General features: G+C 37.7%; 1 protein-coding gene across 1 annotated transcript; it reads left to right on the top strand.

Moving 5' to 3' along the window:
- The first annotated feature begins 1,068 nt into the window (after nucleotides 1-1,068).
- LOC106959461 (rho-related GTP-binding protein RhoQ) lies at nucleotides 1,069-22,749 on the top strand. The gene is made up of 5 exons (XM_015052035.1): nucleotides 1,069-1,748; nucleotides 2,040-2,098; nucleotides 16,236-16,400; nucleotides 19,817-19,912; nucleotides 20,998-22,749. The coding sequence occupies exons 1-5, from the start codon at nucleotides 1,607-1,609 to the stop codon at nucleotides 21,157-21,159; spliced, it is 624 nt and encodes a 207-aa protein (XP_014907521.1). The 5' UTR covers nucleotides 1,069-1,606; the 3' UTR covers nucleotides 21,160-22,749.
- The last annotated feature ends 2,598 nt before the right edge of the window (nucleotides 22,750-25,347 follow it).

Raw genomic sequence — 25,347 nt, 5'->3', positions numbered from 1 at the left:
TCATTGTTTTCTGATTCCTGTCCAGCTGGTGTTTACATCTAAATGTTTCTTCCTGTCTTCATGATGTTTTTTGTTTGCTGACGTTGTCATGTTGGCTCTGTTTAGTCCATTATGTTGACTGGTTTTTATTCAGGACTATATATAAATGCACACCACACTTTTCAGATGTCTATTTGTAAAGGAATGTGAAAACTTGGTATTATTTTTGCATCCACCTCACAATGACCCGCTGCTGCGTTGGTGTAAGACAGAGTGAAGAAACCAGCGACGTGCAGATGAGGAACTCCACTATGTTTCTTCAGAAATGTGTCTTTGAGGCGTTTTAATGTCTCATTTTGATCTCCAGCAGTTGAGATGTTTTATTTTAACACATTATCGGACTAACACTCAGATACCAGCGACGAGATGAAGCTTCCTGTGACTTCGCTGATTATTTTGTGGTTATGGTTTCGTTCGCCTTAAATTGGGCGCATATCTACACATGCAAACTGTTTCCTTTTTTTTTACTCTGTAAGCATACGTGCTTTATTGAGGCAGTAATGAGGGCTAATATGACAGCCCACACTGTGCTGCAGAGGTCAGATCTCTTTCTCCTTGTCTCAGGATCTCACACCTCCTCCTGTGGCTTCTTCATCTGCAGCTCTCTGCTCCCATCCCACACATCACATCACACAGAAACAAAGACCAACGCAATGAGGATGACTCATCTACTCATCAAAAACACAAAGTCATTAAAAAAAATGGAGAAGTGGAGGTTACTAAAGTTCAATTCCAAATGAGTTTTTTACATTCTCATTTCACAAACTTTTAGACGGCCCTCAAGGCTCCAGACTCTAAACATTCATGCAAGCTCAACAGATTTTGTTGCGTTAATTTATACATTCATATTCTTGATACGATGAGTTAGGCTAAGTTCACGCAGCAGGTTTTGATGTTCAATTCTGACTTTTTTTTTCTGCAGAAATCTGTTTTTTTATTTGTTTGTTTTTATATCTATGTAAAAGTTACATTCTGCCCCTTTTGAGAGTCCCTTTGTTGTAGTTTGTTAAACTAGGGGTGCCCAAACAGCATCTTCCTAGAGCCCCGACAAATCCAGAAACGGCCCTGCTTTTCCTCCTTATTTTCCTCCAATGTGTTGCTAATGATGTAATTTCTCATAGTCCTGGACCCAGGATCCCCCAGCAGGCGGACTGCAGGCTGGTTTCTAGGTTTTAGAGAACAGGCTCCGCCTCTCCACCCAGCTTGTCCAGCAGCAGCGGCGGCGGCAGCGGCGGCTCAGTGCGCCGGGGAGCGTCAGGCAGCAGGACACGCCGCGGACGGGAGCGGACCCGCCGGATCATAAAACACCATCCCTCCTCGCCTTCAAGGGGAAAACACCCCCGCACATCTCCGAGCGATCCGGTGGAAACATCGGAACAAACTCCGGGTTGGATCCGTAGCCAGTGGCGGGCAGGAGGGATGCTGCTCCAGCCCGACACGGTGCACCGCGCAGTCCGCCTCAGAGGCTGGTGATGCCCGCCGCGGTGCGGGGATCCCCACCCAGCTGCAGCGGCAGCAGGTCGGAACAACAGGGCGTCGGGGAGATGATGGTGGTTCGGCCGGGATCATGGCTAACGGAACCGGTTCTATCATGCTGAAATGCGTCGTGGTTGGAGACGGCGCAGTGGGTAAAACGTGTCTCCTGATGAGCTATGCCAACGACGCCTTTCCAGAGGAGTATGTGCCCACGGTGTTTGATCATTATGCAGGTGGGGTCACATTTCTTTCTCCTAACCATGACATCACGACTTACTGAACTGCTCCTTTCTCTTTGTTTGGGATTAATTTCCCAGCCTGAAATGCAATAAGCGGGGGAGAGAGGCGTGATTGAATCCCCCCTGACTTCTCTGCCACTCTTTCTGCAACTGCATTGCATCTGTTGCTGTAATCAGAACCACTTGTTCGGCTTCCCGTTGCCTCAGAGGGGGCTGGAAGTCCCTGAGACCATCAGCCCTGACACCACCCTCACCTTTCAACCGCTCTTGTCATTTGTCTTGCAGTGAGCGTCAACGTTGGAGGGAAGCAGTACTTGTTGGGACTGTATGACACAGCTGGTCAGGTATGTTTTCAGTTTCACTCATGAAGCGCTGTGGAAAAAAGTGTTTATTCCCTTCAGTTTTTGCAAATTTTTTTGTTTGTTTTGTGGCCTACGCCTGTCAAAATTAGCAATAAATGAGTTAATCACATGAAAAATTAAAACAAACTCAGTCCATTTGCATGAGTTGTTGTTTCTCTCTTTCTACTAAAAGCTGGATGATAAAAGTCTTCAGTCTGGTGCTTTGGTCTCAACTTCCCCGTGTTTTGAAGGACGGTTTTGTTTACAGAAAATAAATAATTCACTTTATTTGTTGTTCCTGTTGTTTTGTTTATTTATCTTGAATATTTAAAATGTTTTCCAGTTCCTGTGTTTAATGTTAATCAGAATTTTAAAGTTTATTGATCTTTCAAAATGTGTCCTTGCCTTATTATGCCATTACCATCTCAAAATAACAATATTATAATTTATTGCAATAACTCCTGGAACAAGAGATCGGCCAACAATTTATTTATTATTGTGAAAGGCCTGTTGTAGGCATGTTTTTACATAATTCGGCTCATTAAAGATACTCTGATTAATTGGATTAATCGTGTTTAATCAATTACTGAAATAATCGTCAACTAATTTAGCAATTGCTTAATCACTAACTACAGTATACAGACTAAAAAACTCAAATTAGAGCAGTAACTGTACAACAAAACACATACATTTTTAATTTAAACTGAAAATCCTTCTTTCCGGTTGCAGTTTTAGTTTCATATGGTTCAAATACTGTAAAAAATGCTCCTTTTGTTACCCAGTATTAATCAGTTCATCTAAATAATAATCAACTGATCAGTCCTTCACTGTATTAATGTTAAGTCAAGATTTTCACATGTGGTTGGTTGGTTTTACTTGTAGATGCGTCCTTTGCTATAAAGGATCAAGTGTTCACTAAAGAAATGCTGTTACTGAATATTAAGCAAGAAAAGTTTATTTTTGTATTTTAAAAATTATTGTTTATTTGTGTTTTTAATTCATTGCTAAGATTCTACAAAAAGGCTTATGTGGTTAAATGAAAAATTTGCAAGGGTTTATGTCACTTTTCTCCTTTCTTTGCACCTTATCAACCTTCCAGTCCTCTTGGGTCTTCTGGTTCTGGTCCAGAAGAAGCATTCAGCTTCTATGCCCCACAAATCTGGAGCAAACTTCCATAAAACTGCAAAGATGCTGAAACACAGAGTTCCTTTAATCAAGACCAAAACCCACCTTGCGAGTCATAATTTCTGGAATATTGATCGGCTTATTTGATGTGTATTTGCTTGATGGTTTTGATGATGGCATTTAATAAAATGTGATGCTTATTGCTTGTTTCCAGTGGGACAAATTGGACTTTTGGGGGGTGAAAAGATCAGTATTAGGCCGTTCAGACAGCAATGAAAAACTCTGATCTAAGGGAGCATTCACAGGAGCTGTGTTTAGTCCACTTAAATCCAACTCCAGTTTGTTTGTCTAGAAAGTCGTATTCATTTGTGGATCGCTCGATTTGTCTCTTAATTTTTTCCCAGAGCTATATAAAAGGGGGTAAATGATTTTTCTCAGCGCTGCGTTTTCCGTCTGTCTAGCACTTTTCCCATGTGCTCTTCCACGGGCCAAAAGTTATCCAAGAGGGCCTCCAAAACGCCCACAGGGCTCCCAGACACTAAGCTGCAACAGGTGATGGTTTTCACACATGGGTTTGCTGCCAGACTCTGGTGTGTCATGGACAGCGATGGCAGCGAGGGGCTTCAATAGTTCTATTATGCAGAGAACAGGGCTCCTATGTCCGGTAGTGATGTCACAGATTTTGCTGCCTAATGCTTGGGCTTTCTCTCCACAATGTGTCATTCAGTGGGTGTTCAGGAGTTCAGACTGTACTGAAAACTGCTATACACACACCCATGCACAAACAAACACACACACAGTTGTGTTTTCATCACTTGTGGGGACTTCACATTGACTTCCATTCATTTCTACAGCCTAACCCTTACCATAATCCTAATCCTTACCTTAACCTTTACTCTGACCTTAACCATCACAGACCTAACCACTAACCCAAAAACAACAATTTCCCTCATGGGGACCAAGAAAATGTCCCCACAAGGAGCAATGGTCCCCATAACCCACATTGTAGGAATAGGTTCCCATAAGGATATAAAAATCTGGTACACACACACACGCATACACACATCCACACGCACAATAATGTTTCGCCCTCAGCAGCACAGCCAGTCCACACACAGACTGAAGAAGACAAGCGCTGGTTTATTCGCTGCGAGACGTTTGCGATATTCGTTGACTTTTCTTTATGATAAAAAAAGGATTATTGAGAATTTGACTTATTACGCTGCAAAAACACAAAATCTTACCAAGTACTTTTGATCTAGATTCTAGTCCAAATATATATTTGGACTAGAAACACACTAGTACACTTGAAATAAGACAAAACTAACTTATAAGTCACTTTTCAGCAAGTGAATAATTTCTCAATATTGATGAAAAGGTATTAGTTTCATCGGCAGATTATTTTACTTATAATAAGACATTTTTCCCATGAGTGAAATAATTAGTTGAACTAGAAATTTTTAATCAAAATTAAGGATTTATTACTTAAAACAAGCTGCTGTATCTTGCTGAGAAGTTAGTTTTATACAATTTAATGTGTATTAAGATATTTGGACTAGAAACTAGACTAAGACTTGGTAATATTTTGTGTTATTGCAGTGTAGATGTTCCAATGGAAGGTTTTCACAAATGAGGTCTAGTCAACAAACCTGCTTGAGTCAGATGACACCCAAACTGAACTTTTTGGTTGACATTGTTAGCTTGAGCACACTATTCATACAGTGAAACATGGTGGGGGCAGCATCATGCTGATTATCCTGTCCAGCAGCGTGGCTCTCAGAAGATGAATGACTGGGGATGAAGTTGACCTTTCAGCAGGACTGTGACCTTGACCAACAGTCAGAGCATCAAAAAGTAGCTTATTCAAGTGTTAGAATGGTCTAGTCAAAGTCATAAACCCAAATCTGATTGAGAATCAGTGGCAGGAGTTGAAAATAAATCAACTTTAATCTGTAACAAACATTTAACATGGGACTGCAAGACATTTTAAATAAACAAAGCAATCAAGCAGCAAATAAAATGGATCTGAAGGTTCTGTAAACAAAAATTCCCTTTAAAAAAGAGTTTAGACGCTCAAGACTGAAGACTTTGTCACCCGGTTTTGGTAGAAAGAGAAATAATCATGCAAATGGAAATTATCAAGTTTCAATCTGTTTATATGCAAAGCTGGTGGAGCCATACCACAAACAACATGCAGCTGTTATTGCAACATAGTATTGACTCAGAATAAGTGTAAATGGCTGCCACATTTTCAGATGTTTAACTGCAAAATAGTTTAAAATAAAGTTCTTCAGATCGTGATAGGATACTGTTTATTTCAAACTGGATTACAATTTTTTTTTTTTTTTTTTGTAAAATCCGAAGTTGCTGTACAGAGTCTGCGGCCTTTGAGCTTCCTTCTACAGTGTGGTTTTCTATTTAAAATATATGAAATGAAACCTTGCGTTTAGATTTTGGATTGATTTTATGTGTACCGTTACACTTCTAAGCACAGAAACTGTGTGAGACACGACACCCACTTTTAAAAGTGAAAAAATACAGATTTTTATCCTTCTTTGCATTCTTAAACTTCTGCATCCTTGGTGGACAAGGGAGCGTTATTATAGATCCCTCCTGTAGTTCATTTAATTTCAAATAACATTCCTGCTTTTTTTGCACATTCCTGTTTGCACATTTCTTTTCACTTCTTCTTAACAGCTTATTGTCTTATGCTCCAATATAAGTATGTTTTTAAGTTATTCTACTCAGTTGAACATTTTGATCCGTTGAACTTTGCTATTTTTAACAACTGCGCAGTATTTTCCGACACTGTAAAGTTGCTCTTACTGGACAGTTTGATCATTTTACTTCTCTTTTTATATACTTATGCCTGTTTGCTGCTGGTACACCTGAACTTCCCCACTGAAGGACAGTAAAGGATGTTTCTCTTACATTATTTTATTAATAAATGCAAAGATTCGCAGCTTTTTCTCTCAGGGCCAGGCTGATGTTCTGGTTTGTTAGAAGTTTCCTCCTAATGCTAGCTACAATAAAAAATTGGCACTGCACCGTTAATCGCGCAGAAGAAGAAGAATGCAGGCCAGCACTTCTTTTTTGCTTTTTTCTCTTTAAAGAGGAAAAAAATCAGCTTTGAGACTGTGCATGAGGAAGGAAGTGGATTCAGCATTTTTGGGCCTAAAAGTGGTGCGAGTTTTGGTGAGAAACATTAAACGTATGCAGGCAGGATTTATCAGAGGCAGCTCAGCCGATGTGACCTTTGCCCTTTTGTCTCCCCCAGCAGCCTAAAACTGCATATGCCAAAGGTGAACTTAAGACAATCTGTTTATCTCAAAACTGATGAGCTTCAAAACTTCGACTTTGTTTTAGACGCGACAGTTATTACGAAGCTACATTGCTAGCTAGCATGCTAACTTGTAGCTTTGTTTTTACTGTTTTCCTGAAGAAAACAGATGGCAGAAGTGTTACAACTGGCTGGGAAAAAGCAGAACGCCGCCTTATTGTCTGCTCTAGCGTGTTTCATAGTGAGTGTGTGTTTGGGGGACGGTTTGTTTTTAGCTGAATCAGAGAGTGTCTCTGAAATAGAGAAGTTCTCCCAGATGTCTGCTTCGGATGCCGCCGCTCACAGAGAGTAGAGTTACCGCTCCCCCACCCTCTGTCCTCCACCTCCGACTCGGCTGACCTCCTCATGTGGAGCGAAAGGCCAGCTGGTAATGTTTATAGCTTCAGAGTCTGATCAAAGCCCCAGAGCCCCAAAGAGAGGAGGAGAAGAAAGCGAGACGGAGTCAGAAAGAGGAAGAGAGAGAGACGGATTTGGTTGGGGGGAGGGAGGAGAAGAGAAGGAATCACTCTGAAGTGGCTAAATTCAACTCTTACAGTTTCATTTTCATTTTAATTGCACTCATAAATTTTGTGAAGACTTTTTAAAACGTTTTTGTACCTCTTTTAATTTTGTCACATCACCCCAACGGCGCCTCAGGGGCATTAAAGATATAAAAAAAATGGAGGAGTAAATTTCCGAAATTTTCTAGAAAAACGAGGAAATTTCTGAGCCCCAAATGTCAAACCTCTGCAAGAAAAAAACCTCAGAATTTTTTTAGATTAATCACAGAAATTTTCAAGAAACAACTTGGAAATTTCTAAGTTTGAAAAACTGAAAATTTTTTAGATAAAACTGCAGAGATTTTTAGATCAATCTCAGCAACTTTCTACAAAACATAGGGAAAGTTTTGAGTTTGAAAAGTTGAAAATTTGCACAAAAAATCAGAAATTTTAGGACTCATATCAGAAAATTTCCAAAAATATTTTAGAGTTCCAAAAGACAAAAATTAGCACAAAACAAACTCAGAAATTTTGAGATTCTCCTAGAAAAAAACAAAGAAATGTCTGAGCTCCAAAAATCAAAGAAAAAAAAACCTCAGAAATGTTGAGATTAATGTCAGAACGTATTTAGAAGTAAACAAGGAGATTTCAGAGCTCCAAAAGTCTAGAATTTGCAAGAGAAACTTATCAATTCTTAGATTAATCTCAAAATGTTTCTTTAAAAAATTTGATATTTTTGAGTTTGAACAATTTAAAAATTGTGACATAAAACCTCAGGTTTAAAAAAAAATAAATAAAAAAAAATAGGGTCATTTCTGAGCGTCAAAAGTCAAAATTTGCAAAAAAAACAACAAAAAAACAGCTGAATTTTGACAAAGTTTTGCAGACATTAGTAATAAAAATGCAGCTACTGATACAGAATTAGTTTATGATTTCATAATTATGTTTTTTTCAGACATTGGCTTCTTTTGGTGCAGAAATGTGATGCAGGTCTCATGTTTATGATGTAAAAGTTGGATAAAATGACTGCAGATGCTGAAAATAATCGGTTATGTATCTGATTTAGTTCCACACATGGAAGTGGCTCAAATCAGATTTTTTTTTTATTATTTTGGGGTAAAAATGTCTGAATTAGGCCATTCATAGTGCTGTGAAGTGAATGCTAAGTGAACATAGTGAACTGTGTTGACATACGGTGAGTTTCGTATTATAAAGCGATGAAATGTGAAAAAGTTGTAAAACGTCTTCATCATCTCCACGTCTGAGTCGATGCTTCTCATCTTCATCTCTGTAACATTTATACTCCCCAGACTGCCGGATTTCCCACAATGCTTTGCCATCTCATAAGGTATGGGCTGAATGATGGGGCTTTGTTGCGTGTCCCATCATCGTGTCTGGACTCGTTGAGAGGCTCTGATCCAGAGTCCCGTTCTGCTTATTGACCCGATCCGTACCGAACACGACGAGCGGGAGCAGAGGGGAAAGTCTTTACTTATTCATTCGCTCCCCTTCCTGCTGCCGCTGCACTCAGCCGCGTCTAGCTCCGCTGCCCGCCTGATGAGGAGCAGGAAGTGGATGCTAAGTGCTGCGGTGCCCATGGAAACGCCTCGGGGACAGAAACTCAGGTGCCATGACCCGTATCTCGCTGCCGTATTAACCCACACTTTGTTTTTGACCTGTTCCTCATTTGCTCAGCCCGTCAGATGCCCTCACACTCAGCTGCACATCCTGTAATCACCTTTGCCACTTCACTTCACCCATTAATCCAAATCCCCAAACAGCCCCGCTGCACCGCCTGATGGAGGCTTTTTTCTAGAGAGCCTCAAACCTCCTGCAGGGCAGCAGGTCAGGATGGAGGTGAAGGTTGGAGCCGGTCTCCACTGACGAGACAAATCACAGCAATGCAGCATCCAACTATGAATGTAGGACATGATAGACATTTCCTGGTTGGAAAACTGGATGACACTTTATTTGAAGGTGCTGCATAAGATGGACATGACATGTAAACATGAAGGAGTCTATAAATGTTTGGAACAGTTGTCATGAAGTGTCGTTTGGTGTTCATTTTAATGCAACTTTGCATTAAAATGTTGCTTTACTCTGAAATTTTGAGATTGATTTCAGAAATGTTCTAGAGGAAAAATCAAGGAAATTTCTGAGCTCCTAAAATAAAATATTTGCAAGAAAAAAAACTCAGAAATTATTAGATTCATATCAGGAATTTTTCCAGAAACAAAAAGGAAATTTCAGAGTTCTAAAAGTCAAAAATGTGCAATTATGCTGAAAAGTTGACACTTTTAATGCACATTTGCATTAAAAGTGTAATTATTTACCAAATGACACTTCATGACAATAAATATTGGGGTATCCTTCATGTTTATGTCAGTCTTATGCACACCCCTTCAAATTAAATGTTACCGAAAACATTTTGTGCAAAATACGTTTTGTTTTATCACCAAAGTGCAAAAGTTGTGCAAATTAAAACCGTCCTTTCACAGTGTCCTGTAGAGACCCAGTTAGTTATAGTTTTTCCCCATTAATTCTAATTTGTATTTATTTCAGCTAACTAAAATGTTATCTCAGTTTCAGTTCTCATTATTTCGTTACTTTTAGTTAACTATGATAATATTAGTACCGACCTGTAGTCGCGGAGATGGAGACATTTCCTGTGCATTGAGCCCTTTGACCTTTGCTGCTGTCTTTTTGTCTTGGCATCATGTTTTTACACGCAGCTTTACTCTGCAGGGCTGCAAACCTTCTGCTTTTTGCTTTTATACAGATGATCTGTGATTTAAATGAAGTGCGTTTTGAAGGGTGGAATAATTTGCTCAGATTAAACTGTTGCCTTGTCCGTCACATTGATAAACCAGCCTCCCACCAACCAGCTGCTTGGCAACCAGTCGGTACTCCAGGGGATTATTGGTCTTGTTCATAAAATGTCATTTAATCCCAGCACAAACCCAGAGAAAATGTCACACTCTGGCATTAAATGAGCATGCAACGAATCTGCAACTAGATGGCATTTCATAAATTTTGACTGAATGTGAAATATTCTCACACTTTACAAGCTAACAGTAATAATATCCCATGTTTGTTTGATAAATGACTAGCTAACGTCTCCACCCAGTCAAAGCAACATCCAACAGCTGAAAGTCGGAGCACAAATTTGACCCCATTTATTACGCAGCGTTGGTCCAGATCCAGAAACACTGAATCCTCTTTCATCTGGCGCAGTCGTTATGCCGACCCTCCATGGCGGTTCCCGTCTTTCCAGCATTAATCCAAACTTTCTGCTGCAGTCGTATCATTCTGACTTTCTTCCTCCAATCAGCTGTCCAGGCTTGAATCCGTTCACACGGATTTTTTTTTGGGGGGGGAATTTTTTGCAGCTGCAGGATTGCTCACATTTGGATCGGTAATGATGCCACATTTTTGTGCTTTTAACGTTTGTTTGAGCAGCAGGCAAGCTGTTTATGATTATCTCGGTTTTCTAGTTCTTAGTGTTAAAAACGGGGAGTTTACAAAGCTCCATTTTTAAATAAATTGTAGCTCTTCATCGAAAATTTGAGAAAACATGTGATGAAGTCATCAGCACTGCAAAAACGCAAAAATCTTAAGTATTTCTGGTCCAGTTTCTAGCTTAAATATCTTGGCAGACTTAAAATAAGACTAAAGTAACTTATAAGTAATGTTTCAGCAAGATGTAGTAGCTTGTTTTAAGTCAATAATTCCTTAACACTGATCCAAAAAAGTTCTAGTTCCACTGGCAGATTATTTCACTTATTTCACAGCCGTTACCTAGCAACGCCAGCCAAGCCCAGCCCGTCGCCTAGTTCCACTGGCAGATTATTTCACTTATAGCATGAGAAAAATGTATTGTTATGAGTATAAAAAAATCTATCAGTCGAAATAGTACTTTTTAATTGATATTAAGAAATTATTGGCCTAAAAGAAACTCATATATGTTGCTGAAAAGTTACTTTATTTCTCATTTTAAGTGTACTTGGTATTTCCACTAGAAACTACCTAGTAGGATTTAATGGATTTGTAGGGAGAGATTTGGCGAAGCTCCTCCAGAAGCACAAATAAAATGATCCAACAATTTTCCCAGGCAGAGTGTGGCTTTTCTCTTGCTCTTAAAAGTTAAATTGTGATTCTGTGCTGAACTGATGGGATGTTCTCACCATGCAGGCATGCTCAGACAGACTGCATTGTAATTATTCATCATTAATCACCATAGCTTTTATTCCTGCATTTGAATCCAACTGTCTAAAATGTGCAGATTTGCACACCGGAGGAGCAGAAGTGTAGCTGGGTCTGCGTCAGGGCTTGCCTTCTCAGCCGTCGGCCATGTTGGTGCAGGCGTCTCTGAATCTGCTGATTTACTGTAGGCGGTTTACTGGGCCCCGAGGAGGCGAGGACGAAGAGGAGAGAGTGGGAGAAACCGGGAAAGGGAGGAGATGAGGAGGAGGGAGTGACTCACTGATATCATTGCGCTGTGTGTCACCGAGTTGATGCCACCGTCACAAAGCTCAAACTGTGACAAATGAATCCACTGATTACTGCCAGACCTGAAACACAAACCTGTCTGACAACAGGAAGTAGGCTAGAATATCTAAAGACCAAAAGAAATTCAACAACGAATGAGAAACAGAGCAACTGGAAAAGGTTACAAACTAATTTCTGAGACTCCAGCGAACAGAGCAACAGCACAAACCTGTGCAGGTATTTGTTTTACAATTAAAAATTAAAGGATTTCATATTTTCCTTCCACTTGATCTAAAAAAAGATCCTCTGTTATTACAAGCGCAATAAATTTTTCAGATTTAAAAAGAGGGGTAGAGAGTAATGTCTGATTAGAATTAAATAGGACTGAAACGATTAATCGAATTAATTATGATTACTTGTGATTAATTGTGATTATTGAAGTAATCACGAGAAAACTTGGCAATCGATTGTTAACTGGAGTATGTAGACTAAAAAAAGGCCATTCAGAGCAGTAATTAAGCCAAAATTGTACAGAAAATATAAATATTTTGCATTTAAGATTTTTAAAAAAGTAAAAACTTAGTATTTTCAGCTTCAAATGGTTTTCAAATTTTATAATAAAATCTCCCATTAAGCACCTTTTGCTGTACATTTATTAATCAGGTTATCTAAAAATAATCCACTGTATTGATGTTCAGTCAAGCAGAAAGGTCCGACCTTTTCACCTGTTGATATCAGAAGCATTTTTTTAGCTGCAGAGTCATTCTTTGCTGCAAATGATCTAGCTTTCACTATAGCAGTGCTTCTCAATTCCGGTCCTCAGGCCTCCCTGCTCTGCATGTTTTAGATGCATCTCTATTCCAGAACAGCTGATTCAAATGACCATCAGGTACTGCAGAAGCCTGTTAATCACCCAGAGATACAATCAAGGTGTGTGGCAGAAGGTAAACACCTAAAGCATGCAGGGCAGGGGGGCCTGAGGACTGGAATTGAGAAACACTGAACTAAGGTAATGCTGTAATGTTTCTGCATTTTAGGTAATAAAAAGTTTATTTTCTTATTTATAAAATCAATGTAATTATTTGTTTATTAAAGAGTTTCTAATATTGAGATAAAAAGAGGTTTAAATGAAAAATTTGCAGAGTGCATAAATTATTTTATCCGATTAATCGATTAATCGGATTGTTAGTTTGACAGCTAGTAGTTAAAATAATTATTAGTTGCAGCCCTGATCATAAACCAACAATTTTAACTGTTTCTAACCTCATGATTGTCTCTGGTTTCTCGCTCCTACCATTTAAGCTCCTTTTAAAGAGCTGGTGGAGAAAGTGACATGAGGTAACACACTGCAAGTCAGCTGGCTGAAAGAGGGCACTTTTCTTGGTACATAGAAACAAAACAAATGCGAGAGTTTAACACTAATGAGAGAAATAGTTTGTGGCCTTTTTCTTAAAGACAAAAGAGAAATCTTACAACAGGTAAAATCTGACGCTGCTCCATTTTTGTTTACATTTCATGAAGACATAAGTTTCGCTCGGTGTCTTCTTTGGAAGTTTTCATGTTGTTTCCTTCAGTGGTTCTTGGTGCAGCGCCCCCACAGGCGAGGAGGGGAACAGGTTTCCCAAAGAGTTTAGTTTGTTTGACGCAGTGCAGTGTGAAAACAAACCGCAGCTGAAGATGGAACAAATTTTGCATTTTGGTCCCCAATCAAACCGAGTCTACCTGACTATCAGGTGTGACAACACCCTGACGTAGCGCCACTTACACGTTTTAAAAAGAACCTGGAGCATTTATTCATTCAATCTTTTAAATTGTTGCGATAATGTAAAACCATGTCGTATTTATGCTGGTCGACCATTTTTTCTCCGTTTTGCACACTTCTATCAGACACACCATGTCTCGTTCATGAACTTTTGCACTGAGCTAATAAAACTCTGTGACTTATTTCTGGTGGAAACTTTCATCCTAAGTGACTCGGCAGGAGTGTAAACATATCTGCGGGGGAAGCGCCGATTAAACCGAGGACTGCCTGGAGGGTACGGAGGCCTTTACTGTGTTTGGTAACGAGTTGGAGGTTTACTGAGGAATAGGAGCCGAATCAGACAAGCTCCAGTTCTGTTTACAGTAAATCGCTGAGTGGCTTACAGAGTCTGCAGCTCAGAGAAGGATAAGAACAAGAAAGGACACGGTGCACTTCATCATCTCGAGTAGGAGGTACCATGTATGGAGAGACAGGAAGAGCGTGATTTAATGCAGACATCTGACGTTACTGGACACAAAGAAGGAAAAAAAGCTGAGTGGGTTTTAGAAAAGTAGCGATCTTGGCTGTTTTTCTCAGATTACTTTAATTAAGTTGGTTGTTTACATTGAGTTTTCGATGTTGAGCTACATTGCTTGACTAAAACTAGACTTCTTTTGTTTCTGTAAGTAAAAACTACATTTTTAAAATAAAGTGTTCGATAAAATCTGACTAAAACCTGAATAAGTACATTGTGCTTGTAAAATATAGAGAAAAAATCATGTAGGGTAAATATTTGTATCAATATTTCTTATAATAAGAGTGCAAACTGTGAAGGAATGTCTACATTTTTTATCCTTAAAAAATGTAGACATAGAAAAAAATAGATTTTTTTTTATTTTATTTTCAAAATTAAAAAATTAGATGTTCCTTCACAGTTGTGCACTGTTATTTTACACTACATTTTAAAATAAGACATTTTAAAATTTACACTTTTGCACTTCTCTTGCCTCTCTGTATAAGAAAATTGGACTGATCCGAACCATACTGCATTTTTAGGCTCATCAATCAGTCAAAGTAGAGAGTAGCTACATTTGGTTCGGATACCAAACGAAGGTCTTCCTCATCCTCGTCGCGTCAGACCCGTTGGTCAATGGAGACGTGCGAACGCTCATCACATCGCCTGAAAGCCCTCTGAAGGCCCTCGCTGAGCCGGTTCTCTGAAAATCTCCTGCTGTCCTCATTGGGAGGTAATTGGATAGGCAGCTCCTACATTGGTGAATCATTTCTCCTCATCATCCCACATCCACTGATGCGAAGTTGACTCATCTGCAGTTTGGGCTGCCAGGACAGCATGTGTTCTCATAGATTCATCATCAGCGCCAATATAACAGTTGGGTACCTAGAAGCACCAGGATTGGACTTCGGCCACAAAAATCCTGTCCGTTCCCTTGGAAACGGTAGACACAATGTCTGTAATCTTCCTTTGGAGTGGTCCGTCTTGGGTCAGAAGAACCTTCATGACATATGACTTTTGGCATTCACAAGTCTATTTTTTCTGTCAAGTCTGAAGTCTTTCTCCACCAGCAGTTTTCTCCAAAAGTAAATTTCTAGTCTCATGTCTTCGAAAGATGCTAACGTTCCTCAAGAGAATTTCGAGTATCACTTCTTTATCCATGAGCCTCTTAAATGACAAGTCCAAGTTCAGTTTAAAATCTTTGTCCTCTAGTCTATTTCCAGTCTTACGTCTTTCTCACTCACTTTCTCACTTTGCGCCGTCATTTATAGCTTTTGTGTCCTTGTGGATGACAGGATTTGGTTCCTTCATCACACACAGAAAAACATCTGACATCTACCGCCACAGCGCGCTCCAACACCCATTTGTTGCGACCGAGATGACATGAAATTTATTTTCCGCTCGTCTGTAAAGCTACACTTCACGTTCACTCTGGACCGGCCACCAGGCAGATGCTCCCTGGAGGCTGTCGTACTCCAGGCATCACAGCAGTGATGTTAAGGACACTTAAATTCATTGATTTTTATCACTAATGCTTATTGGCCCCCCAAAAAATTATAAAAACATGGACATTATTGTCAATTAATGATATCACCCCATGCTGCTAGCACTTAGCTTTCGTCAACAACTTAGAGGCGATGCGCAACATAAATAATCACCTGGCTAGAAAACAGTGTGTTAAATAAAAAAACATAATTTAATTAAGCTTCAAGGCCCCGAGAAATGTTAATAATCAAGGTACTCCAATCATTCGAGGAATCATTGCAGCCCTAACTTTAACATCCCTCTGAACAAGTCAGTTAAAGTCCCTCTAAAAATTCTGTGAATGCTCAGTCCAAGTCCAGCCTCAAGTCTTCCTCTGGCTTGAACATCGATGTCACACAGCAGCACACTGTTTTAGCAAGTAATAATGGATGACTATGGATCAATTTGAAGTTATTCAGCAATGGAACAGTACAGTCACAAGGTCATAAGGAAGCTATTAAAAAGAAAAGAAAGCACAATTAATATCGATTGCCTTTTGAGGAGCGTTAACTGCAACTTGTGGTGGAAAGATGTTGCCGTCAGTGTTGTTTCCTTCATTGGTCCTGAGTGCAGCGCCCCCACAGACGAGGAGGGGAACAGGTCCTTTAAAGAGTTTGGTTTGTTTGACTCAGCGCAGTGTGAAAGGGAACCACAGCAGCTGAAAATATAACAAACGTTTACATTTTGGTCCCCAATTAGACAGAGTCTGCAGAACTATATGGGGACAGCACATCTGACACACAGCAGCTTTCTGGGACCGGACATTTTCAGGGTGGAAATGGGAAATTCACAAAGATGTCACTGTGGCTTTTAGTCAGTTTCTCATGGTGCTGCTGAAACGGTTTACTATCTGATGTTCAGGAACTGACATGAACGACCGAAACGTTCCTGGTCCCTGAAGGGCGACGTTGCGTTTTGTGTCTTTGCAGGAGGACTATGACCGCCTGAGGCCCTTGTCCTATCCGATGACGGATGTCTTCCTCATCTGCTACTCCGTTGTCAACCCGGCCAGTTTCCAAAATGTGCGTGAGGAATGGGTGCCGGAGCTGCAGGAGTACGCACCCAGCGTTCCTTACCTGCTGATTGGCACCCAGGTCAGTGTTTTACTTCCTGTCCAGGAAGTCAAGTTTTATTCAAATAAATTAATTTAACGATTATTTTAGTAATCGATTATTCTGATGATTAATCAATTAATCAGATAAAATAAATTGCCACATTCTGCAGATTTTTAATTCAACCACTTAAGCCTTTTTATGTAATATTAGAAATGTATTAAAAACATGCAAATAACTACATTTTTTACATGAAAAAATAAAAATGTTATTCCCTAACATGCAGTAACATAGCAGTACTTTAGTGAACATTGATCAGGGGCAGCAAACGATGAATCTGCAGCTAGAAATAGTGTTTGATATTTTTTAATCAATAATTTGATGAAACAAGGTGGATAATAGGATATTTTTTTTACAGAATTTGTACCGGGTGAAGCTAAAAATGACACTTGAGGAGAATATCTTGGGAAACAAAGACATTTTTTTTATCTTAAATGAAAAATGCATGTATTTATTTTGTACAGTTTTGGCTTAATTACTGCTCTTGGTGTGTTATTCTTTCAGCAAATGGCATTTTTTGAGTCTGTACTCCAGTCAATGATTAATCGATTACTAATTTAGTTGGCGATTATTTCAGTAATTGATTAATCAGATTAATCGTTTCAGATGAAATTTTTAGTAGTTTCTTTTAGCTGTTTTATATTGACTTTTCATTGAGTTTCTTAACATACTTTTCATTTAACTTTATTGTAATTAGTAATTTATGCAATTTTTGTTTATTTTTGGTTTTTAATATTTGTATTTTTGTCTCTCTATCACTGTCATCAACACAGTTAGGTTTATTCAGACTGAAGTTAATTTTAAATTTCTGTTTATTTCTCGCTTAACTCTGTTTTCTAAGTTATTTTCAATGCCTCCTGTGCTTTTTTTTCTTTTCTATGTTAACATTTTGTTCTGCCTTCGTTGTGTTGAAGTCCTCTACAAAGATTGATTGACTCCAAACCCCCACATCAAAGAGGGTTTGCATAAATTGCACAAAGAGTTTTTGCGTGCATCAATAGTTGTCCATGTGTTTGTTGTAGAAATGCAGATTACACAAACACTGCAGTTTTTTTTTAGTTTTTTTTGTTGCTGTAAATTACAGCAATGTGGTTTTATTGGTCTTTTACAAAACTATGATGTTTGATTTATTTTTCCATAAAGTAAAACAACAGACGGACATCTTTTATCGTTAGCCGGCGTGTTGGTCAGCGTTCCCCGGCAACCGAATGCCAGCGCAGCGGTGATGAGGAGGACGGAGTGGGTGTCTGATTTATGTCGTGTCAGCTGATGTTGTGCGCTCTTTTATCAGTCCCCATCATGACTCGTTTGCTGCTCTGCGGCTGTGTGCGCAGGCTGCTACGACATTTACGATGGAAAAAAGAAAAGCAGATGGAAGCTTTGATTGGAGACGGTTATTATCGCTGGTGAGGAGGTGAAGGGAGCTGCAGTGGATTAAAACAGAGGAACCGCGTGGCTGGCTCTGAAATAGTGCTGCACAGAATCAGGAAGTGAAGCTGAGCATGATTATGTTTGAATTGAGAAATCCCAGTTTCATCTGCAGAGTTAAGCTTTTTGACTCTGCACTCTCTGAGTGTGCTGCATCAAATTATGCTCAGATTATAAACCAATCACTCTCAAGCTGACAGAATCAATCTGGAGGATCAATTATTTTAATTTGCGTCAACAGATGTCTGTTACACCATTTAAGAGGAATAATCTGGTAATTCTTTTATTGTGTTTGAAAAATAATTGCACTTCAGCTAAAGATTATTAGTAAAATAAACAGGAATTAGTGGTAAAAATCAATAATTAAGCATATTAATAATCAACTTAAAGAGTAAACTCCAAATAAACTTTTTTTTCTTGCAGATAAACTGTCTAAATTGGCCATTAAGGGTGATATCTTTATGTTTCTGTGACATGTTTGTGTAAATTTGTTTAATTCTCCAATATTGGCCTTAAACCGCCTCAGTGCTGCCCTCTTTGGTTGAGCTGCGGCTACTGCAGTTGAATTTTCCTATTGGTTACAACAATCCAGCTTCTAACATCAACATGTGAAAAGTTCTGCTTGATTTAACATCCATGCAGCGAAAGCCTGATCTGCTGATTATCTTGAAAAATTAACAAATTAATAATTAGACAGCAAAAGATACTGTGGAGGAGATTTAGTTAATTTTCTTATTTTTTGCAGAATTTGAAAACTGAATCACGTCTTGTTTTGTTGACGCACTCAAAGGGTCACTAATATATTTTTGTTGAATATGTTTGGATTAATCAATTAACAATTAGAGATTATAATAATAGGAGATTTTAAAAATATTTCTAAAATGTTTTTTTACAGAATTGAGTGAAGCTTAGACTACGCTACCAGAGGACGTCTGGATAGAACACATTTACAGACAAAAGTTTTAAATTTTTACCTTACATGTAAAATGTATGCATATTTTTGTACAGTTTTGACTAAATTACTGGTCTTAATGTATTATTCTTTCACCAAACAGTCTTTTTTAGTCTGGCAGTTAGCGATTAATCGGTTACTAATTCTGTTTACAATTATTTCAGTAATTGATTAATCATGATTAATCATTTCATTTGTCCTTATTGCAATTAGTAATTATGCAATTGTATTTTATTTATTTATTTTTAATCTTCATATTTGTAATTTTGATTAATCTGATTAATCATTTCAGCTCTAATCCAAGCATGCATTCATGTCATTGTATAAATGACAATTTTACGTTTTAGACTCTAAACTAGACCTCTTGCAATAAGCAATACAGTAAATCAATTAATCACATGATAACTTAAAACAAACTCAATAATTTACATTTGCATGATTTATCGTTTTTCTCTTTTCTCTCTTTTTCTGCTAAAAACTTGATGACAAAAGCCTTCAGTCTGCTGCTTTGGACTCAACTAGACAGTTTTTCGATGATTAATTTTGTTTAAGGAGACTTCATAATTCATTCTATTTGTTGTTTCTGTTGTTTTCTTTATTTATTTTGGATATTTAAAATGTCTTCTAGTTCCAATAATAAAAGTTTGTTATAATTTGAAGTTTATCGATCTTTGAGAAAGTGCATTATATTGAAATTAGTCTTAAAACAATATTATCGTTTATCACAATAACTTGTGGGACGATTAATCGTCCATCAAAGTTTGTTGTCGTGACAGGCCTACTCAAAACAATCATTAATATTTAAAGTTAGGACTAATTATGCATTATTTCTCAAATTCTAAAGTAGTAAAATACAATCACTTTAATAAAAACCTTCCATCTGTTGTAGATAAAAAGGTGAAATCAGACGTTTTGTTTGCACAACATATAAATTGGTTTCAGGTCGAGCTAAATCTATTAGTCGTGTTATATTTGTTTTACTGGCTCGCTCAGACAAAAGGCTGCTAATATTTTCTAGATTGACCTTCGTGATGACCCCAAGACGATTGCAAAACTGAACGACATGAAGGAGAAGCCAATCGCTACGGAGCAGGGACAGAAACTGGCCAAGGAGGTTCGTATTGATCAACTGATGAAGGAGAAGCAGCTATGTTCAGTTTTACTGCATGTGGATTTGACGCAGGAATGTTAACATATGAGTTTAATTTCTGGAATGTGACTTTTGAGCATTCTTTGCTGTAAAATGAGTCCAGGAAAACATTCCTGGTCAGTATGGACGTCCAGCAGAGTTCAGGGCTGCAGGATATAAATCCTAAATGTGGTCTGCAAAGAATTACCCTCTTAAAAATAAAAAATAAAAGATAATTATTATGAAGCTTCCTTCACACCGTCATGCATTTCTGGAAAACTGATTCCAAAATAAGGTGTTTTGATTTGGCCTAAAAGACATTTTTATTTTACTTCAAGTGTTTAAACAGCAAAATGGATTCCAGTAATGTTGCTATTAAACATTCAAAATGGAAAAATTAACCAAAGCAGGGGTTTAAAATTATACAAATTTTGCACATTCTGCGTATTTCTATTTAACCACTTATTTAAACAATATTAAAAATACATTAAAAGATGCAAACATGCAAATAATTCACTTCCTTTTTAAATAAGAAAATTTCCATTTTATTGCCTAAAATACATTAATAGCAATCTTCCCAGCAGTTGAGACTCAAATGGAAGAATAAAAATATGCTAAATGTATATTGTTTATAATATTTCCCCTTTAAAAGCCACAGAAAAACGAAATAATTTCTGACTGCTGCATATTTTAGGTGAGAGGCGTCAAAACAAGAACTTTTATCAAGTCAAAAGTACTTGTGAGTCAAGAAAACCAAACAAACCTGGTCACTTTCTTCAGAAACCCATCAGAAACTCTCTATTTGGTTATAAAAAGACAAATACTTTGTGTTGAACTTAATGTTTTCCATACCAAAACTTATGTTGGTAATAATTTTACCCTGATTACAAATAAAAAGCCTCCATTTGCAGTTGGAGGCCACAAAAAATATGTCCAAGGGCCACAAATGGCCCCCGGGCCGCACTTTGAAAACCCCTGTGTTACCTTTACTACAGTTTTACCTGTGGAGTCGGCTCTTATTTGTTAAGAAATGGTAAAATTGTGACTGTGTCTCCTGTTTTCCATGTCAGATCGGGGCGTGTTGCTACGTGGAGTGCTCGGCGCTGACCCAGAAGGGCCTGAAGACGGTGTTCGACGAGGCCATCATCGCCATTCTGGCTCCCAAGAGGAAGAAGGGATCCATGAAGAGAAGACTGGGACCCCGCTGCATCAACTGCTGCTTGATCACGTGATGTGGCGGCTCCTCTGGATTCTTCTAGTGAAAGACCACAAACCAAACATGGACTGACGGCAAAAGATGGATAAAATGCAGACAAAAACCAGGAGGATTGAGGGACAAAACAAGAGCTAGCACTGAGACTCTTGAAATACCAGAAGCCTCTCCTGAACTGAGAATGCCGTTTTTACCAAAGGAGCTCAAAACCCATCATTCTCTTCTTCTACAAGACTTTTGCCTCAAAAGTACCTTCTTTTATAACCATTTTAATAATTTTTTGTTTGTTTCTGTCGCTGTATGCCATCACAGGAAAGACAAAATGACATTTCAGCTTTAAGATGAATGCTTAATTCATAAATATCTCTATTGTTTTTGGAAATAACTTTTAAGTTTATCTCCAAAATGATGGAAGAGAATAAGTTTTTAGCTTTGACATTTTGTCACGGGAGACTTAGTTTTACATTTTTAATTTCAAATCTTTAAATTCGGACGAATTGTGGACCTACAGCTATGTTATTTTTAAGGTTGTTTTGTAGTGTGGCATGCCAAAATACTCCGAGATAGAACGAAACTGAGGAGTTCACAAGAAAATGAAAATGTTTATTATCCATTTTTAGAAACTATATTATGTAGAGTTTATAAGATTGTATCACTAAATCAAATATCATCGAGATCATATTTTATCAGCTGATAAATAACTTTTTGTTATCATGCAGTAATTTGCTATGTTTTTATCAATTTAAAGAGAGAAATTGTAGACTAACTCATATATTTCCCAAAGAATGCACACCTTTCATTAAAGGGCATATATCATCATTTTTTCATATTTTTTTAAATATTTTTTAAACATTTTACATACTTCTTCATCAAGAATTGTGTTTAGAAGCATAAAATAAAGGTGAGCATATTATAGTTGGGAGCTCAAGTTTGAATTCAACAAATTAAGATTTATCAGCCGATTTATCCAGTCAGGAGAAGAAATTTAGAGAAACTGTAACTTGAGTACTTAGCAAACCAGCACCCTACAAACGGATTTAAAGGTGATCTGTCCCAAGCCGAGTCTGCCTGTAATTTAATCCTGTTTCAAATTTCTGCTTGTGCCAATAACTCGGCATCCAGAAAGCCATAATTTCTGCTCTGGTTCAGACCCGTGTTGTTATTGTTCACAGGCAAGCATAAGTACGATTCTCCCAACAGCTATGTGAGACCTGGTTAAGGAAAGTCTCACTTTTCTCCATATAATCACTCTGTCAGAATGTTACTCTGAGGTCTCTCATGCCACTCAGACTCTATAGACCTTTCTGTAGTTAAGTTTTCCTACAACACTGTATTTTTTTTGTCCTAAAATGTCACTTCAAGCTAATGCTAATCAAGGTAGAAATGGTAAAATACTGACATATAATCAGACTACGGCTATAATGAGACATTCTTTTCCATTTGGCTCAGACAAAAATAAATAAAAAAACAATTGCTAATGGCTACAAAGCTAATTCTGCCTCTAAATATCCAGAAAGATTGTTTATAGAAAAAGAAATCTGAGATTTACACAGTCTATAGGAGGTTTTGAATTACAACAGAGTATTAGGGCCATACTCAAAAAAAAAAACAAATTCACCAGAATAAAGTAATAAATTTATGACAACAAACTCATACAAGAATAAAGTCAATATTACTTGAAAAAACAAGAATAAAGATGTAATAAAGATAATAAAGTCATAATATAGCTAGCTGTCCTAGCCAAAAGCCTGAACTGTGGATTATCTTTTAAATTTAAGATTTAAATAGTTTTAGAAGCACAGAGTGAAAAGTTTTCTGGCAGAACGACCGTTTTTGTGGGTGAGAAACAATCTCTTCTTTTTACTTATTTACTTCCACGCTACTGCATAGATGACCTTGAATCCTAAAGCCGTCCTCTGTTTCAGTATTTCCCAATTTTAGTTTACTCAAAAACTAATTTTTGTTTGGGAAAATTGCGTATCAAAATCACTACTCCACTTTCGAAAACATTAGAATGCTGATTGTGATTTTTTTCTGTTTCATTGTTTCATAATTTTTAGGTTTTCTGCCTCTAAAATTCGATGATATATGCCTTTTAAAATCATCTGGCTACTATGACCCAATACTGTCTATGGCACAACAATGAAGCACAGCTGCTGCTGCTCCATTTCCCAGCACAACAATGCACATTCCCTGTGCTTTCCAACATACCCATTGTCCCAGGAACAGCTGTCTGAAGCACACAAGATGCACATGGTTCTGTCAGGCACAGCAGGAATAGCACAGCATGTCAGCAGGAACAATCAGAGGTTCACTTCGCCCAAATCCTGCAACAATGTCACCAAATACAGTAAAGACACTAATTAAAACAGTTCTATGTCAAATAAAATGATATTTGGTTGCCTTATAAGCTGATAAGTTACAGTTTAAACATTTAGAAACCTATATATACAGTAACATTTAATATATTATTGAGCTAGCTTCAAAGATAAACAATCACCACCTTTGGATGAATACCAGGGTTTCACTAGTATTTACCTAAAAACTTAGAGCATTTAGCTCCTTGCCTTAGCTTACTGAAAGAACTGACAAAGCAAATGTTAGCTCTGTTAGCACCAAATGATAGCTATCTAGCTAATCAATACCAACTCAGCTTAATTTACTGTATGTTTTAAAATGTAGCTGACAAAGTTATGATGTCAAAAGACTCTATAAAATGAAGATATATTTCAATACATAATATCACATTAACAATGATAACCAAGATAAGTTAAAAGATAAGGGTTAGCATAAGTACTGGTTAGCACTTTGATTTGGAAAAACAATGCTTTCTTTGTTCTTATAGGTTACAATTGTTTCTGGCTAAAAGATAAACATCAATCTTTGATGGTCTGTCTTTAGTTTTACTTAGTAGAATGTTCTCAAACTTCACTAGATCTTCTAGGTTAAATAAGGAATGGCCGTCTTGGGCTTGTGCAGTGGCTACACATACCAGTCTGAAATTGCAACAAGTAGCCACAGCTTCTCTTCACATACTGTCATGGCATTGCTCTTGCTAAAAAAAAACTCGTCTCATGAATCAACTGAAACAAACAACACATGTTGTCCTCCTTTGCACATGGAGATTGGTATGCTCTCCAAGTTCGGGAGATGTGCACACATCTCCAAATTGCACGTCAAGATTGGAACTGTTGGTTGAAGAGCAGAAACCTCCTAAATATTTAGAAAACATTAGCAAATTGTGAGGATCCTTCCTAATGCTAGAGTTTCTGTAATGGTAGAATAGAAATAGGAAACAGAATGGGCACGAAAGCCGTGTTCTGAGTATTACATGTGGAGTAAGGTCGTTCTTCTCACACAAATGAGATTTTACAAATTTGCAACCATTCATTGACACTATCCTGTCTTAATTTCCTTTGGAAATGGCATAAAGGAGTCCAGTTGCAGTTTGTCAAGCTCAGCTTGTCGACCAACAAAGATTCAAAAAGGTTCTGGTTTTAAAACTCTCAATAGAGAAGGAGCCTAACTGGAACTGCTACTGACTTTTGGGCAAAAATAACCCCGTATTCCAGAAGCCTTAAAAGGATCCAACCAAATAGAAGAAGATTTCAGTGAGGAAGCCATTATTTGTTTGGTGCCATCATCATAAAACTTGTAAAGACAACTGCACAAAGAAAATAACACACATTTCCATGAATTTGGACACTTTTCTCATTCCATCAATCTAAAGTAGGCTTGGTGGCGATGAACTCATTGTTCAGGATCATGATGCATCAGTCCACCAACCATAGAAACATAGGGTTTAAACGGGAAAAACTGATTTATCAGCTGCTGTGAAAGAACATTGGAGAATAAAATCCAGGCCTCAATGAATTCAAGTTACCAGAAAACGCATTGATTTTTATGTTTTTGATTTGAAAAGACTGAATATTCTCTAACAGCAGTAATCCCATTTTATTTTTGTCAGTTGTTTGTTTGTTTGTTTGTTTGTTTTTTGCTTTTTATTGGTGTAATTGTAAGTCACAAGATTTAAATAGTAATCGAAAACTAATGCTTTAAAAGAATAGCTGGTGCTATCCAATTTAGGAAAGTCAATTCAACAGAATTTAGGCAGAAACAAAATGTGAACTTTTAGTGGAAACTTTAAGGTTGTTTTTTTTCTTGACCAGCCAAATATCAAAACGTTTGTCCCTTTTTATTTAAAATG

The sequence above is a fragment of the Poecilia latipinna genome, unplaced genomic scaffold (assembly GCF_001443285.1).
Source record: "Poecilia latipinna isolate Pla-1442-1.1 unplaced genomic scaffold, P_latipinna-1.0 Scaffold1083, whole genome shotgun sequence".
Classification (NCBI taxonomy): domain Eukaryota; kingdom Metazoa; phylum Chordata; class Actinopteri; order Cyprinodontiformes; family Poeciliidae; genus Poecilia; species Poecilia latipinna.
This window is presented reverse-complemented; position numbering and strand designations above follow the sequence as displayed.

Excerpts from the sequence above, each read along its gene's own strand:
- LOC106959461 (XM_015052035.1), top strand. The coding sequence starts at position 1,607 with ATGGCTAACGGAACCGGTTCTATCATGCTGAAATGCGTCGTGGTTGGA. Across the intron at positions 16,401-19,816 it reads ACCTGCTGATTGGCACCCAG|ATTGACCTTCGTGATGACCC; the intron begins GTCAGTGTTTTA and ends AATATTTTCTAG. Across the intron at positions 19,913-20,997 it reads GACAGAAACTGGCCAAGGAG|ATCGGGGCGTGTTGCTACGT; the intron begins GTTCGTATTGAT and ends TTTCCATGTCAG.